The following is a 15,366-nucleotide window of genomic DNA, read 5'->3' as shown; positions in this document are numbered from 1 at the left end:
TCAGGTCGGTTTCCTGCCTGTTTCCAGTGCCAAATCAGAACTGTGTGGATCTGTGGTTCATTCTGGACTTGTTCCATCTAAACCCCTGGATTCCTTGTCCCTCTTTTCGGATGACCACTCTCTTCCAGGTACGGGCTTTCTTGGAGCCGGGTTCTTCGATGGTGTCTCTGGACCTCCAGGACGTATATTGGCACATCCCTATTCATTCGAGGTTCAGGGACTGGTTAGGTTTCGTGGTGGGGGCATCAAGCTTACCGTTTTCATTACCTTCCTTTCGGGCTGAATCTGGCACCTCGAGTTTTCACACGTCTTACCCAAGTCGTGGTGGCCTGTCTGCCACTTCTAGGTGTTCAGGTTTTGGCCTACCTTGACGACTGGTTGGTCTGGGCTCCCAGCCACTCTGCATGTCTACTCGCCAGGGGCTTGGTCCTTTCCCAGCTTGCAGGGTTCGGATTCTTGGTGAACTGGAGGAACGCCCATTTAGTTCCATATCAGGTTTGGACTTGGCTGGGCCTTGTCTGGGATTCCCGGACAGCATCCTTGTCACTCCCTCTGGCGGCATTGCTCTAGCTGCAGGCCCTCCATCAACTGAGGAGGAATTTCTGAGGAAGTCTCGGGTCACTTGGCAGTTGCTCGAGCAGCTGTGTGGAAGTCTGAGCTTTGCTGTGATCATTTACCTGCTTGGTCTGGTTTGGTTGTGGTATCTGTTCTGGTTCCTTAAGGGCTGTCCCTTCTGCCGCGCTCGCGATCGCTGAGTTATTACCCTGGGGGCCTTGTGTCGGCTGCTCCATTGTCGACTTCCTCTTTGGGCTTTTCGGGGTTCGGTTCCATGGCGCCATCTGGAGCCCTGCCTCTATGTGTTAACAGATGCCTGGCTCGTTTGCTAGGCAAAGAACCGGCAAAGAACCGCCAGAGAACAGTCCGAATGGAGCTGAATGGTAGAGCACCGAGTGACCCAAACCCTCCGAAGGGCAAACCAGACAGCCATGAACTCCCGAACCATGCTGTGAGCCTGACGGATGGACAGACCCCACCATCCCCAGCCGACCTGGTGAGTACTGGTCACAAAGCCCCAGCCGAGAGATGACCCGTCCGTGAACACATCGAGCGAAGGCTCGGGGAGGTGCTAAGGCACGGAACCCCGAAAACCTGAAAGAGGAAGCTCGTGATGCAGCATCAACACAAGATCCCCGGAGGAACGAACCCAACGATTGCAAGAGAGGCGGAAGGGAAATCTCCAAAGGAACCAAACAGACGCCGAAGCCAAACCCGACCCCGTGGGCAGACCAGCACGTCGAAGTTCAGACTCCTGCACAACTGCTCGAGCAACCGCTGAGCAACCCTGGACCCCCTCAAGAACAGCCGAAACTGGGACCACAGCCGCAGCAACACTTCTGGAGGGAAAGACAAGGAGTGGCCCAAAAGCCCTAAACAAGACCCAGCCAGGTTCAAACCCCGGACAGAAACAGATGGAACGGCTTCCAGATCACCAGGAAACTAAACCCGGCGATCTGGAAAGAACCACACCCCTGGCGAGCAGACAAGCGGATCGACTGGGAGCCCATACCAGCCAGTCATCGAGGTAGGCCAGACACCGAATCCCAAGCAGACTCAGACAGGGCACCAAGATCCGGTAAAGATGCGTAAATACACCATGTGCCAATTACAAAATAGGAAAGGCAACAAAAGCGACAGGCTTGAAGCCCAACCACCAACTGTGCCAGTCCCGGAAAACTGGAGAGGAATGTGCCAAGAATTGACCTGTAGGTAAAGGGCCACCATCCAGGCACCCGGCCCCAACATAATCTGGACAAGAGACAACAGTCCTCTGATGAGGGCATAGAATCCAGGAAGCAGACTGAAGAAGTCCAGAAGAACCGCAGATTCGACAGGCCCATGTCTGCATAGAGCAGATGGGAACCCCCAGAAGGATGGGGCGGATCGACCACATCCAACGCACCCACTACGATGACATGACAAAGCGCAGGGGAAGAAGCCCACCCTGCCAGCCCTGAACCCCCAAAGCGGGAGAAGCCGTCCCCCGCCGCTACCAGAGGCCGGAAGACAACCAAAAGCACCCACTAACTGCGGAGCAGTTAGTGGGAGTGAAGAGAGCAGCTTCTGTTGCCAGCAGCAATGGATCTGGACTGCTAATCATGGGAGACTTCAACCACGGTAAAATAGATTGAGAGTAGAGAGATCCGCATGGAGGCCCAGAAACATGGAGAGCTAAGCTGCTGGACGTGGCAACAAGACACTTTCTAAGCCAGCACATCAAGGAACCAACAAGAATGAGAGGAGAAGATGAACCAGCCATGTTCGATCTGATATTTACCCTAAATGAGTGGGATATAAGGAAGTTAAGATGGAAGCACCCTTGGGAATGAGTGACCACAGTGTATTAAACTTTGAGTACCTGGTAGAGCTAGGAATTATCTACCCCAAAAAAGAACTAGGAAACAAAAGGCTGGCATACTGAAAGGGCAACTATGAGGAGATGAGATGTTTCCTGAGGGAAACACCTTGGGACACAAACCTCAGAGATAAGTCTGTACAAGATATGATGGACTATGTCACCCAATAGTGTCAGGAGGCAGTAAACAGGTTCATTCCGTCCCAAAGGGAAAAATCAGAGAAGCAACAGAAGAATCCATGGTATAATAGGGCATGTATGGAAGCAAAGTGACTGAACAAAAGGGCGTGGAAGAACTTCCGGAATAACAGAACACCAGAAAGCAGAGAAATATACCAGAAAACCAGGAATGAGTATGTTAGGGTGAGAAGAGAAGCAGAGAAAAATTATGAAAATGATATAGCAAACAATGCCAAGACCGAGCCAAAGCTGCTCCATAGTCACATCAGGAGGAAAACAACAGTGAAAGAACAGATATTGAAACTTCGAACAGGCGAGGACAGGTATACAGAGAATGACAGAGGTGTGTGAAGAACTCAACAAGAGGTTCCAGGAGGACTTCACAATAGAACAAGAGGTCACTGTGCTAGGAGAAAGGAAGTAAACCAAGCGACCTTGGAAGGGTTCAAAATTATGAGTGAGGAGGTCAAGAGACACCTGCTGGATATGGACGTTAGAAAGACTGTTGGTCCAGATGGGATCTCACCATGGGTACTGAAAGAGTGTGCAGAGGCACTTTGCTTGCCACTCTCCATAGTATATAGTAGGTCACTGGAGACGGAAGACCTACCAGAATATGGAAGACGACAAATGTGGTCCCAATATACAAAGAGGGCAACAGGCAAGAGGCACTGAACTACAGGCCAGTGTCCTTGACTTGTATACCATGCAAGGTGCTAGTGGCTTTACAGGAGTGGCTAGTGGCATACTAGTGGCTTTACAAGAATGTAATTACTATGCTATGTATCCTCACAATCCTAATGTACCTTCTTGTATATATAAATAAATAAATAAATAAATTAATAAAGGTGATGGAGAAGATCGAGAGAAAAAACCTAGTAACACATCTGGAGAGAAGGGACTTCGTGACAAATTGCCAACATGGATTCAGGGAGGGTAAATCTTGCCTGACTGGCTTAAATAACAAATAATAATAAATAAATGTTTATTCAGGTAAGGTACATACATGCAAGAGATTTTACAAAAATTTATAGATTTATAGATAGAGCTAGTACATACAATGCCTAAAGCCACTATTACGCAAAGCGTTTCGGGCAGGAAAAACAAAAATGCCTAAAACTTAATACTAATTGAGTATAAAGAATAAAATGTGTTGAGAACAAAATGTGTTGAGAACAAATAAAAATAAAAATAAAAAAGGGGGGAACATGGCTGAAAAAGCAGTACAAATACAATTAGGTCGACAAACAGCGTTCTTTAAAAAAACAGACATGGGTTGACAATAGAGGGGTAAGGTAGGTTACAGGGAATTTATTAGGTAGTGCTTCGTTTTTATCTTAAACTGGTTGAGAGAGGTACAGTCTTTAACATGATTGGGAAGGTCATTCCACATTCTGGGTCCCTTGATTTGTAGAGCATTTCTAGTTTGATTAAGTCGTACTCTTGGAATATCTAAACTGTATTTGTTTCTGGTGTGGTGCTCATGGGATCTGTTACAACCTTCAATGAAGCTTTTGAGGTCAGGATTGGCATTACAGTTCAGCATTTTATACATGTATACACCACATGAGAGAATGTGCAGTGACTTAATATCTAACATATTCAAAGATTTGAGTAGGGGTACCGAGTGATGTCTGGGGCCAGAGTTGGATATTGTCCTAATAGCAGCTTTGTGTTGAGTAATTAGAGGACGTAAATGATTTTGGGTAGTAGAACCCCAAGCACAAATACTATAGTTGAGATATGGATAGATGAGGGAGTAATAGAGAGTCACCAGGGCAGGGTGGGGTACATAATATCTGATCTTAGAAAGAATTCCAACAGTTTTTGAAACTTTTTTTGATATATTTAGAATGTGTCCCTGGAAATTCAGCTTATGGTCAATGAGAACGCCAAGGAATTTGCCATCTATTTTGTTACAAATTTGGGTATTGTTTATTCTGAGATTTATTTGATTAGAGGATTTATTGTCAAACAGAATATAGAAAGCTTGTCAATGTTAAGGGTGAGTTTGTTGACAGTTAGCCAAAGATGGACTTTATTTAGCTCAGTATTTACTGTGGCATTTAGAGCAAGGGTGTCAGGACTGGAGTAAATGAAGGTTGTGTCGTCAGCAATTAGAATTGGTTTGAGGTATTCGGAGGCATTTGGAAGGTCATTAATGTAGATGAGAAAGAAGAGAGGGCCAAGTATGCTGCCCTGAGGAACACCGATGTTGTTGGGTAGGGTAGTAGTTAAGAGGTGGAATGCATTAGGCAGTGATGTGGTGGAGGCTGACTCCATACACAGTTTCAAGTGTAGATATGATAAGAGCCCAATAGGTTCAGGAACCTGTACACCTGTTGATTGACGGTTGAGAAGCGGGACCAAAGAGCCAGAGCTCAACCCCCGCAAGCACAATTAGGTGAGTAGGTGAGAGTCAATAGAGCTAGCTGCTCCCCCAGTGCCCCGTCAACAGAGAAGGGAACAGAGCGCCTTCCGAAAGAAAAAGTATACACACACATATATTATGTATACTGTATACACATACACATACATATACATATACTCATACATATATAAATACACGCACACACAAGGTATGTTACACACACGTGAGTATGCACATACACATGTGCACATTATGGTGACCTTAGAAATTTTTTTAGTGAGTATAATTGGACAGACTTGATGCTAGGCAAGGAAGTGAATGAGATGTATGGCAAGTTTTGTGAAATATATGATAAAGGCACAAAAAAATTTATACCAAAACAGAGATGCAGGACCAAAAAACAGGATTGGTTCGACAGAAATTGTGAGAGGGCAAGAGACCAAAAGACACAAAAATGGAATCAGTATAGGAAGAGGCCAAACCCCCAAACATACCAGCGATACAAAGATGCGAGAAACAATTATACAGCAGTAAGGAGAGAGGCAGAAAGAAATTTTGAAAAAGGGATAGCAGATAAATGTAAAACAGAACCGGGCCTATTCTACAAATTCATAAACAACAAATTGCAGGTAAAGGATAATATCCAGAGGTTGGAAATGGGAAACAGATTCACGGAAAATGAAAAGGAAATGTGTGAAACATTAAATGAAAAGTTCCAAAGTGTGTTTGTACAAAATGAAATCTTCAGAGAACCAGACACAATAAGAATTCCAGAGAACAACATAGAGCGGATAGAGGTGTCTAGAGATGAAGTGGAAAATATGCTAAAGGAGCTCGGGAGGAACAAAGCAGCTGGCCCAGATGGCGTTTCACCATGGGTTCTGAGAGAATGTGCATCTGAGCTCAGCATTCCACTTCACCTGATCTTTCAGGCATCCCTGTGTACAGGAATCGTAGCAGACGTGTGGAAACAGGCTAACATAGTTCCAATCTACAAAAGTGGCAGCAGGGAAGACCCCCTCAATTATAGACCTGTATCATTGACAAGTGTAATAGTGAAAGTATTGGAAAAGCTAATCAAAACTAAATGGGTAGAACACCTGGAGAGAAATGATATAATATCAGACAGACAGTATGGTTTTCGATCAGGAAGATCCTGTGTATCGAATTTACTCAGTTTCTATGATCGGGCCACAGAGATATTACAGGAAAGAGATGGCTGGGTTGACTGCATCTATCTGGACCTAAAAAAGGCTTTCGACAGAGTTCCACATAAGAGGTTGTTCTGGAAACTGGAAAATATTGGAGGGGTGACAGGTAAGCTTCTATCATGGATGAAAAATTTTCTGACTGATAGAAAAATGAGGGCAGTAATCAGAGGCAATGTATCGGAATGGAGAAATGTCACAAGTGGAGTACCACAGGGTTCAGTTCTTGCACCAGTGATGTTTATTGTGTACATAAATGATCTACCAGTTGGTATACAGAATTATATGAACATGTTTGCTGATGATGCTAAGATAATAGGAAGGATAAGAAATTTAGATGATTGTCATGCCCTTCAAGAAGACCTGGACAAAATAAGTATATGGAGCACCACTTGGCAAATGGAATTTAATGTTAATAAATGTCATGTTATGGAATGTGGAATAGGAGAACATAGACCTCACACAACCTATATATTATGTGAGAAATCTTTAAAGAATTCTGATAAAGAAAGAGATCTAGGAGTGGTTCTAGATAGAAAACTATCACCTGAGGACCACATTAAGAATATTGTGCAAGGAGCCTATGCAATGCTTTCTAACTTCAGAATTGCATTTAAATACATGGATGGCGATATACTAAAGAAGTTGTTCATGACTTTTGTTAGGCCAAAGCTAGAATATGCAGCTGTTGTGTGGTGCCCATATCTTAAGAAGCACATCAACAAACTGGAAAAGGTGCAAAGACATGCTACTAAGTGGCTCCCAGAACTGAAGGGCAAGAGCTACGAGGAGAGGTTAGAAGCATTAAATATGCCAAAACTAGAAGACAGAAGAAAAAGAGGTGATATGATCACTACGTACAAAATAGTAACAGGAATTGATAAAATCGACAGGGAAGACTTCCTGAGACCTGGAACTTCAAGAACAAGAGGCCATAGATTTAAACTAGCTAAACACAGATGCCGAAGAAATATAAGAAAATTCACCTTCGCAAATAGAGTGGTAGACGGTTGGAACAAGTTAAGTGAGAAGGTGGTGGAGGCCAAGACCGTCAGTAGTTTCAAAGCGTTATATGACAAAGAGTGCTGGGAAGACGGGACACCACGAGCGTAGCTCTCATCCTGTAACTACACTTAGGTAATTACACTTAGGTAATTACACACACAGTGTACACATGTGCACACACACAGTGTACACATGTACATGTACATGTGTACTCACACACACATACGCCAATGTCTTCGTGCAACACCCTGGCTTTCTCACAAATAATGGCCTCCGAAACACTATCACCCCTCAACTCCTTGTCGTGTATCCAAATTAATAACAACTTTTCCACTTCTTCAAGTATTTGTGGTCTTTGTGCCGTTAATGTTCTTACTCCTTTTGCCACTTTAGCACCCATAATCTTATTTTTCTTCTTAAGTATAGTGCATATTGTTGATGTGGCTTTGTTGTACTGCCTACAAAGTTCAACAACACGTGTACCATTCTCATGCTTCCGAATGATCTCTTGTTTCTCCTCTATTGTCATCCTCACATGAGCTTTCTGGCCTTTATCCTTACCACTGGCTTTCTTGGGACCCATGGTGAGATATATAATAACAAATTGTATAGACAAATCACCAAAAATCAAACAAAACACTGAAAATCCGCGAGAAGAATTGATGTGGGGGTAGTCACTGAGCGCGAGACAATGGTAAACTGAGGGGCGGCGGGGCGGAGGGGCGACGATCGCCGAACCACCACGCGCTAGGTCGGCCTGTACGCGTATCAACAAACTCGCGTCCCGAAGTAACCCTCGCCTTCTGAGACAAATTTTTGGAGTAAATACTGCTCGCCTTCCGAAAACCTCGCATACAGGGACAATCGCATTCCGAGGTACCACTGTATAGTGTGTCCAGACAGTAAAAGATGGTTACACAGAGCCAGCAGACCACGCTACCTCCCTCCCCACCAAGATTACTCCTCCCACTACAGCGCTAATTATAACAACAATCCTGCTATTATCAGAATCCTGGTCATTTTTATCAGTCAGGGGTCTTCTGTAATAAGTCTCCGTGGTGTAGTGGTAAGACACTCGCCTGGCGTTCCGCGAGCGCTATGTCATGGGTTCGTATCCTGGCCGGGGAGGATTTACTGGGCACAATTCCTTAACTGTAGCCTCTGTTTAACGCAACAGTAAAATGTGTACTTGGATGAAAAAACGATTCTTCGCGGCAGGGGATCGTATTCCAGGGACCTGCCCGAAACGCTATGCGTACTAGTGGCTGTACAAGAATGTAACAACTCTTGTATATATCTCAAAAAAAAAAAAAAAAAAATAATATCATCGCTAAATAATAGCATGAACATGTATATTATGGCATTTTTAGGCGATACTGTGGTCACAAGCTGAACAGCAGTGCTGTGAGCTCATGCTGAGTGCGTCAGGCTTGGTGGCTCACTCAATACTGAGGCCCCTCACTCCCGGGAATTTGGCCCACAATTAAAAAAAAAAGGCGTCTGTTTACAAGAGCCCTGATGAAGGTGTGGTGAACCCCGTGTATCCGCAGGCAGTTTAAATCTTGCGTAGTACTTCAATACATCATATGATGTAATGCGCATTTTATAGCAAGTCACTCAACCCATCATATGATGTGTTGCGCATCTTAAGGATTAAGGGAACCCCTAAGTGCATGCAGCTCGAGTACCAAGGAATATTACTCCCAGCTCGCACACCACCATAAGAGCAGTACTAAACCAAGGCAGAGCACAATACAAGAGTCTCGAGCTGGAGCCACACGACCATGATGCCTCACATCAGCCGAAGAACTGAGGTGTGGATTGCTGGCGCGAGGTCTCCCACTTCCCACTTCCCACTTCCTCCCACTTCCCCCTCCCAGGGAGGGGGAAGCTGCACAGACATGTCGCAAGGCTCGTGTGATGTCATGCTTGTTTGCTCGTTTTCATTTGGGGAGTTCTGTCCAGTCGTTTGTCTATTTTGTCGTTATAACCAGAATAGGGGTTTGTTGACCAGACCGCACATTAGAAAGTGAAGGGACGACGACATTTCGGTCCATCCTGGACCATTCTCAAGTCGATTGTGATGAAGAAGTAGATGCAGGCAATAAATTGGCTAGAGAGAGGTGAGGAGCAAAGTGTAGTAGAGGAGATAGTAGTAGGAATAAGAACTGCAAAGGGCCAATTGGCCCATACGAGGCAGCTCCTCTTAACCACCGAATGATGAGATAGTAATAGGAATAATAAGAGGATAGTAAGGGAACTCAAAGAAAACAATGAACAGAAAAGAGAGAAGAGAGAAAGAAAAGGAAAGAAAAAGAAAGATAAATGGAAGGGTAAGCTTATGTTAGGTCATGTTTGTTAGAAAGATTAGAGCATTTAAGTATATATTGTGAAAGGGAAGAGTCCACAGCAACAAAGTCAGGGCTCAAGTCATGTTGGGTACATTGTGTATTAGAGCTGATTCAACAAGACGGCGTCTGTGTAGAGTAGAGGCAGGAAAGATTATTTTGGAGGAAGACCAATCAATAGGATGTTTGGAATCCCTCACGTGACAAAAGAGAGCACTGTTAGTGTCTGCAGACTTAACACTTCTCTTGTGTTCTTTGAGTCTGTCAGAATAGGAGTTTGTTTTGGGGCGCTTACCTTTCTGGGTGCCTGTCCCAGTCGATGGCTGATATAGAATGCTCCACAATCACATATGCATTTCTATAGGCCATCGCTCCTCATGCCTCTCTAAGAGGGCCAGGTTCTGGCTTGTGGTCCCCGGTAAGCTTAGAACTCCACCCACATCGACTGATGCCAAAGTTAGGGATAATCATATCAGCATGGATAGCTCTGGGGAGCCGAAGGGGCTTTCCCCAGAAATAGTACATGTAAGTGAACCCAGAGAGAAGCAGCTGAGGAATTAAGCTTGAAAATTGATTTAGGATAAGGAATATTCCTACCCAAACTTAACACTTTCGCCCCGCGGTGGCGCACGAGCGCATCACTAAGTTTTGTCCTGTTTCCGCATGGGTGACACTGGCGGGCGTCTCGAGAAAAAATATTTGTATAAATTCCAATTTCTATCCGATCTACTTGGGTATAGTTTACAAATGTTCGCCATGAAATTTACGTTTTCTCTAATAGCCGAAGGGCTTATTTGGGAGAACGGCATGGCAGTGAATCATCGTGGTAAAACAATTGTATTATTGACACGACGAGTATAATCGATGTAGTTTTTATATTTGTTGCCGGTCGAACGCATCCTTATGTGATGTTTTATACTTATTTTCTTCTAGAACATTCTATTGCGAACACATTGGTACAAAAATGAAATACGTACATCGAAAAATAATGTCAGGACAGTGAATTGAATATACACTTTTCAATGCGGGTTTCGCTGATATGCCGCCACGGGTAACACTTTGGCCACTTCCCACACTCTTGTGGGTGGGTTGCGACATTGATTCTATATTTATATGCATATGTCCATGTAGAGAATTTTATTGTGATTTCAGTGATACCAAAATTAACCCTGTAGGGCAAGTGTGGAGTTGACAACCCTGAAGATAGTAGAAACATTTCGTTGCTGTCTGGCGCTCACGGCTAGTGATCGACATAGTTTTTTTATTTGGTGCTGATCTAACTTATGTTTTGGTGACATTTTATACTTATGTTCTTCTAGAACATTCTATTGCGAACATATTGGTACAAAAATGAAATATGTACATCGAAAATTAACCTCAGGACAGTGACAAGAGTATACACTTTTAAATGTTGCCACTCGATCGCCCGAAATGCTAATTTCACTTGGGGAAAGTTTTTTTTTCATACGCCGTTTCGCGAAAGTGTTAAAGAACCTGCAGAGGGAAACAAAGAGTAGAAAAGGTTGAAATGCACCAGAAACCCACCTCGGGCTTTTCCCCAGTCCGAGGACCCCTGGGGAACCCCCGAGGATAAAATGAGCACCTCGAAGCAGATACGATTTCTACACCTGATGCCTGAACCGAAAGAAAGGTATCACGAAAGTCTAAAATGATCTGATCCAAATACACCACCAAAGAAATAGATGGCTACGGATTCACAGGGTTGATGAAAAAGGGGCAATCCTCGGAGAAGGCTACAACTAAATGCAGCCTTGACTCAAAAACCCATAATTGTCCTTGGAGCCTAGAGCAAGTGGGCATGGGCACAAGGGGTCTGTTGAACCATGCAGATTAACAGGGGGAAAGAGAAGGAATTATGAACACAGCAACAGTACAAATACCAACTGCTCAAAATCCAAATCTCAAAACAAAAGGGGGGCCAACTTCAGGTAAAGGAAAATAAAGCACCAAGTTGCAAAAACCAAAATGGGCAGGTTCCACTTGTGAAGCCTCATCACTGAAAACAAAAGATGGAGGCTTAAGCTAAAATTAAAAGACAAGCAAACCCAAACATTGCAGACAGCAGGGAAGACAGTGAGACTGACAGACATCCCTCAAACTCATAAGTAGCGAGTACAGACTTAGCAGGTCGAGCCATGCTCAGTCACATTAAAGACCTGTGAGGCTTGCCAGGGCCTCAAGGTAATGCCCAAGCAGAACACCCAGGAACTAGGAATGCCCGCCAAAAGAACTGACACGAAATGTAGCCGTTAGGATAAACACGACTAAGAAGGCATCAGTAACGTGCAATATGTACAAGCACGTGAACCCTAGTGCACCTCTTTATCAATAATCCTTAAAAGCCCCCAACCTCAGAACCTGGCAGAGAAGTAAAAATCTTGCATTACTCAGGTTGAGGCACATTGCACAATAGGCCGGCTTCTATTGGGCGAACTCTCAAACCTACCAGATAAGTCACCCTGTCAGAGCAAGGGAGGGGGGGGGGGTGAAATCAAACAAACATCTAGGGAAGGGCAGTCCTAAGCTCATGCATCTTGAGATACACAAAAACCAAAGTCCAGACAACAAGTGAGGCTTGTAAACACATTCACATGAAGCTAACACTAAATCTTGGATCTACAACCTACACAAGCACATGGCCCTCACTGGACAAAGTATAAATGATGGCCAGGTTCCTCAAGGAACCATTCCACTATTGTTGAATGTAGGATCCTGCAACAATAGTGGAAGCTGTGAAGCCAAACAAACCAAGGCTGGATGATCATCAGGGTCCAGAAACAATGAATCATAAATAGAGAAACTACACACACACACACAGCAACATCAGACATGGAGGTGTGCAGGCAGCTGTTGACTACTTGTTGTTGATATCAAGGTTATATGTCTCCCCTGGCCCAGTCTCTGACCAGGCCCCCTGGTTGCTGGTCTGATCGACCAGGCCTCCTGGTTGCTGGTCTGATCGACCAGGCCTCCTGGTTGCTGGTCTGATCGACCAGGCCTCCTGGTTGCTGGTCTGATCGACCAGGCCTCCTGGTTGCTGGTCTGATCGACCAGGCCTCTTGGTTGCTGGTCTGATCGACCAGGCCTCTTGGTTGCTGGTCTGATCGACCAGGCCTCCTGGTTGCTGGTCTGATCGACCAGGCCTCCTGGTTGCTGGTCTGATCGACCAGGCCTCCTGGTTGCTGGTCTGATCGACCAGGCCTCTTGGTTGCTGGTCTGATCGACCAGGCCTCTTGGTTGCTGGTCTGATCGACCAGGCCTCTTGGTTGCTGGTCTGATCATATCAGCATGGATAGCTCTGGGGAGCCGAAGGGGCTTTCCCCAGAAATAGTACATGTAAGTGAACCCAGGGAGAAGCAGCTGAGGAATTAAGCTTGAAAATTGATTTAGGATAAGGAATATTCCTACCCAAACTTAACACTTTCGCCCCGCGGTGGCGCACGAGCGCATCACTAAGTTTTGTCCTGTTTCCGCATGGGTGACACTGGCGGGCGTCTCGAGAAAAAATATTTGTATAAATTCCAATTTCTATCCGATCTACTTGGGTATAGTTTACAAATGTTCGCCATGAAATTTACGTTTTCTCTAATAGCCGAAGGGCTTATTTGGGAGAACGGCATGGCAGTGAATCATCGTGGTAAAACAATTGTATTATTGACACGACGAGTATAATCGATGTAGTTTTTATATTTGTTGCCGGTCGAACGCATCCTTATGTGATGTTTTATACTTATTTTCTTCTAGAACATTCTATTGCGAACACATTGGTACAAAAATGAAATACGTACATCGAAAAATAATGTCAGGTACAAGATGTACCTGACATTACATCTTGGTACAAGATGTAATGTGGTACAAGATGTAAACACAACATAGAAAATGGAACAAAAGCAAAGCAATGACCACTGCACAGAGCAAAGCATTCCAGGGATAGAAACACCACTTACTTGAAAGTGTAAAGGTGTAAGTAGGCCTAGTAGAGAGAGATGCAACCTGGCTGCACTAGTGTATGTGGTGACTGACAGGGACTCTTAGTGACCTGGGCTGTCATGTGGTGATGGAAAGGCACATCAAGGATAGAGTGTTTCCCCTCTCCCATTGCAGCAGCAGCATCTGTTGCTGCTGCTGCAATGGGAGCAGCCTGCAAAGATTGACTCGCCAAAGATTGTTTGCCTAGTTTTACTCAGGGTTAATAATTTCTTTTGAACAGTTGCTTGTTTTGATGCTCTTATACTTTCTGGTAGGCTTTTCTAGGTATTGGGATGAGCTCTGATCTCCAAGCTCTCCTAGCTTCAGAGAGAACCAAATAATAGTCCTGGATCCCAGCAGTCTTAGGTGGATCTCATACACAAAGCCTTGGCAGCCCAATGCTATAGCTCAGGAAGCTAATGAGGGGGGCCCTCCCAAAAATATAACAAGAACTTGAATGTAAGAGATGTAATTAGCATGCCAGGTATGAAAGGATCAGAGAAGGGGTATAAATAGTCAGACCTCAATCTCCCATAGTCATTGATAGGTAAGTTCTAATGAAGACTGAGGGCAGGCATCAGTTACTTGTTCTGGTAATGCTCGAAGTTGATGTTCGATCAGCACCCAGGGTGGACACCGGCCCTAGCTCAGGAGGCAACTGAGGGGAGGGGGAAGCCCTGCTTAGGAAAGATCTCTGTAATATTGCTGAAACAAAGCCAGTTTAGGCAAGCCTCTTAAAAATATTAAAGCCATAAATTACACAAGATGGTAAAATGTATGGAACAAAGGTTCACTTACACAGTCCTTTTGTTTTGTAAGACGGCTCTCCCGTATAATCATCAATGATAATTTCACATTCTCTTACTAGGTATGGTCTTGTGTCACCCAGGTAGTGCACCAGCACTCTGTGTGGAACTTTAGGAGAGGTGTAACACATTCTTACAAGGTAAGCCTTAGCTTCACTAATTTTATCACACACTTCAACAATTTGATATAATCTTGGCTGTATTTGAAGCTTTCCTAGCTCTTCCCATGGCAACAGGTCAGGGGCATCATCTGAAAATTGGTATTGAACTTCATATTGTACAATTTAAAATATTTCAAATTATACAATATGTATAATGAAAACTATATGTATAACTTCCACTATTGTTGTATAATGAAAATTTATATAAAATATATACAATATCTTCATAATAAAAAGTATTGACAAAATTTAAGTAAAATCAACTACCCATAAGTACATGCATACACACAAGAACATACTAAAGGTATGTTTAGTATAAAAGAAAAGATAAAACGTTAATACATTTTGTACTGAGATAGACTCCTCCTGGCTGGGGTGTTATTATTTCCATTGTAACAACACCAGTAATATTAGCATTGCTGGCATCTCTGGTGAGTAAGTCCCACACCATAACAGGTTTAAGACGTGTTGAAGAAACATGGAGGGGCGCTTCAGATTCAAGTTCCATATTCTCCCAACCTTCTCTTGATAACTCTGTTGTTGCCTGCATCTAAAAATAAGGAAATTAAACTTTGAGTGTATAAAAAGCATGCATTTGCTGCTTCCTAGGGTATGATTTACAGTACCCACTGGACAGTATCAAGCAGTCAGGCAGGATGAAATACTTCACTGATGGTGCAAGGTGCCCATGCATAGTAACACTAATGCTATGGAGTCACTGGAAAATATTCAACCCAACCTAAAATGACTAAACCTTTCTTTGCTATGACAAGCAACTTCCCAGGAAGGGCTTTAACTAATATCTGAAATGAAGCTACATCAAACTTTATGTAGCCCTAACATGAAGTTACCTGGTTGATGGGGTTCTGGGAGTTCTTCTACTC

The 15,366-nt window shown here is 44.0% G+C and overlaps 1 protein-coding gene across 4 annotated transcripts in view; it reads right to left on the bottom strand.

Moving 5' to 3' along the window:
* LOC123761800 (uncharacterized) overlaps window positions 1–15,366 on the bottom strand; it is a 653,931-nt gene that overhangs the window by 391,844 nt on the left and 246,721 nt on the right. For all 4 annotated transcript variants that reach the window (XM_069330457.1, XM_069330459.1, XM_069330458.1 and 1 more), the window contains 2 exons: window positions 14,825–15,032; window positions 14,314–14,571 (listed from right to left, as the gene is read on the bottom strand). In XM_069330457.1, the coding sequence (XP_069186558.1) occupies window positions 14,314–14,571; window positions 14,825–15,032 (466 nt within the window). The remainder of the gene's footprint in view (window positions 1–14,313; window positions 14,572–14,824; window positions 15,033–15,366) is intronic.

This window comes from Procambarus clarkii, chromosome 24 (assembly GCF_040958095.1).
Source record: "Procambarus clarkii isolate CNS0578487 chromosome 24, FALCON_Pclarkii_2.0, whole genome shotgun sequence".
Classification (NCBI taxonomy): Eukaryota; Metazoa; Arthropoda; class Malacostraca; order Decapoda; family Cambaridae; genus Procambarus; species Procambarus clarkii.
The sequence above is the reverse complement of the archived record's forward strand: the minus strand, read 5'-3'. Positions and strand labels throughout refer to the sequence as shown.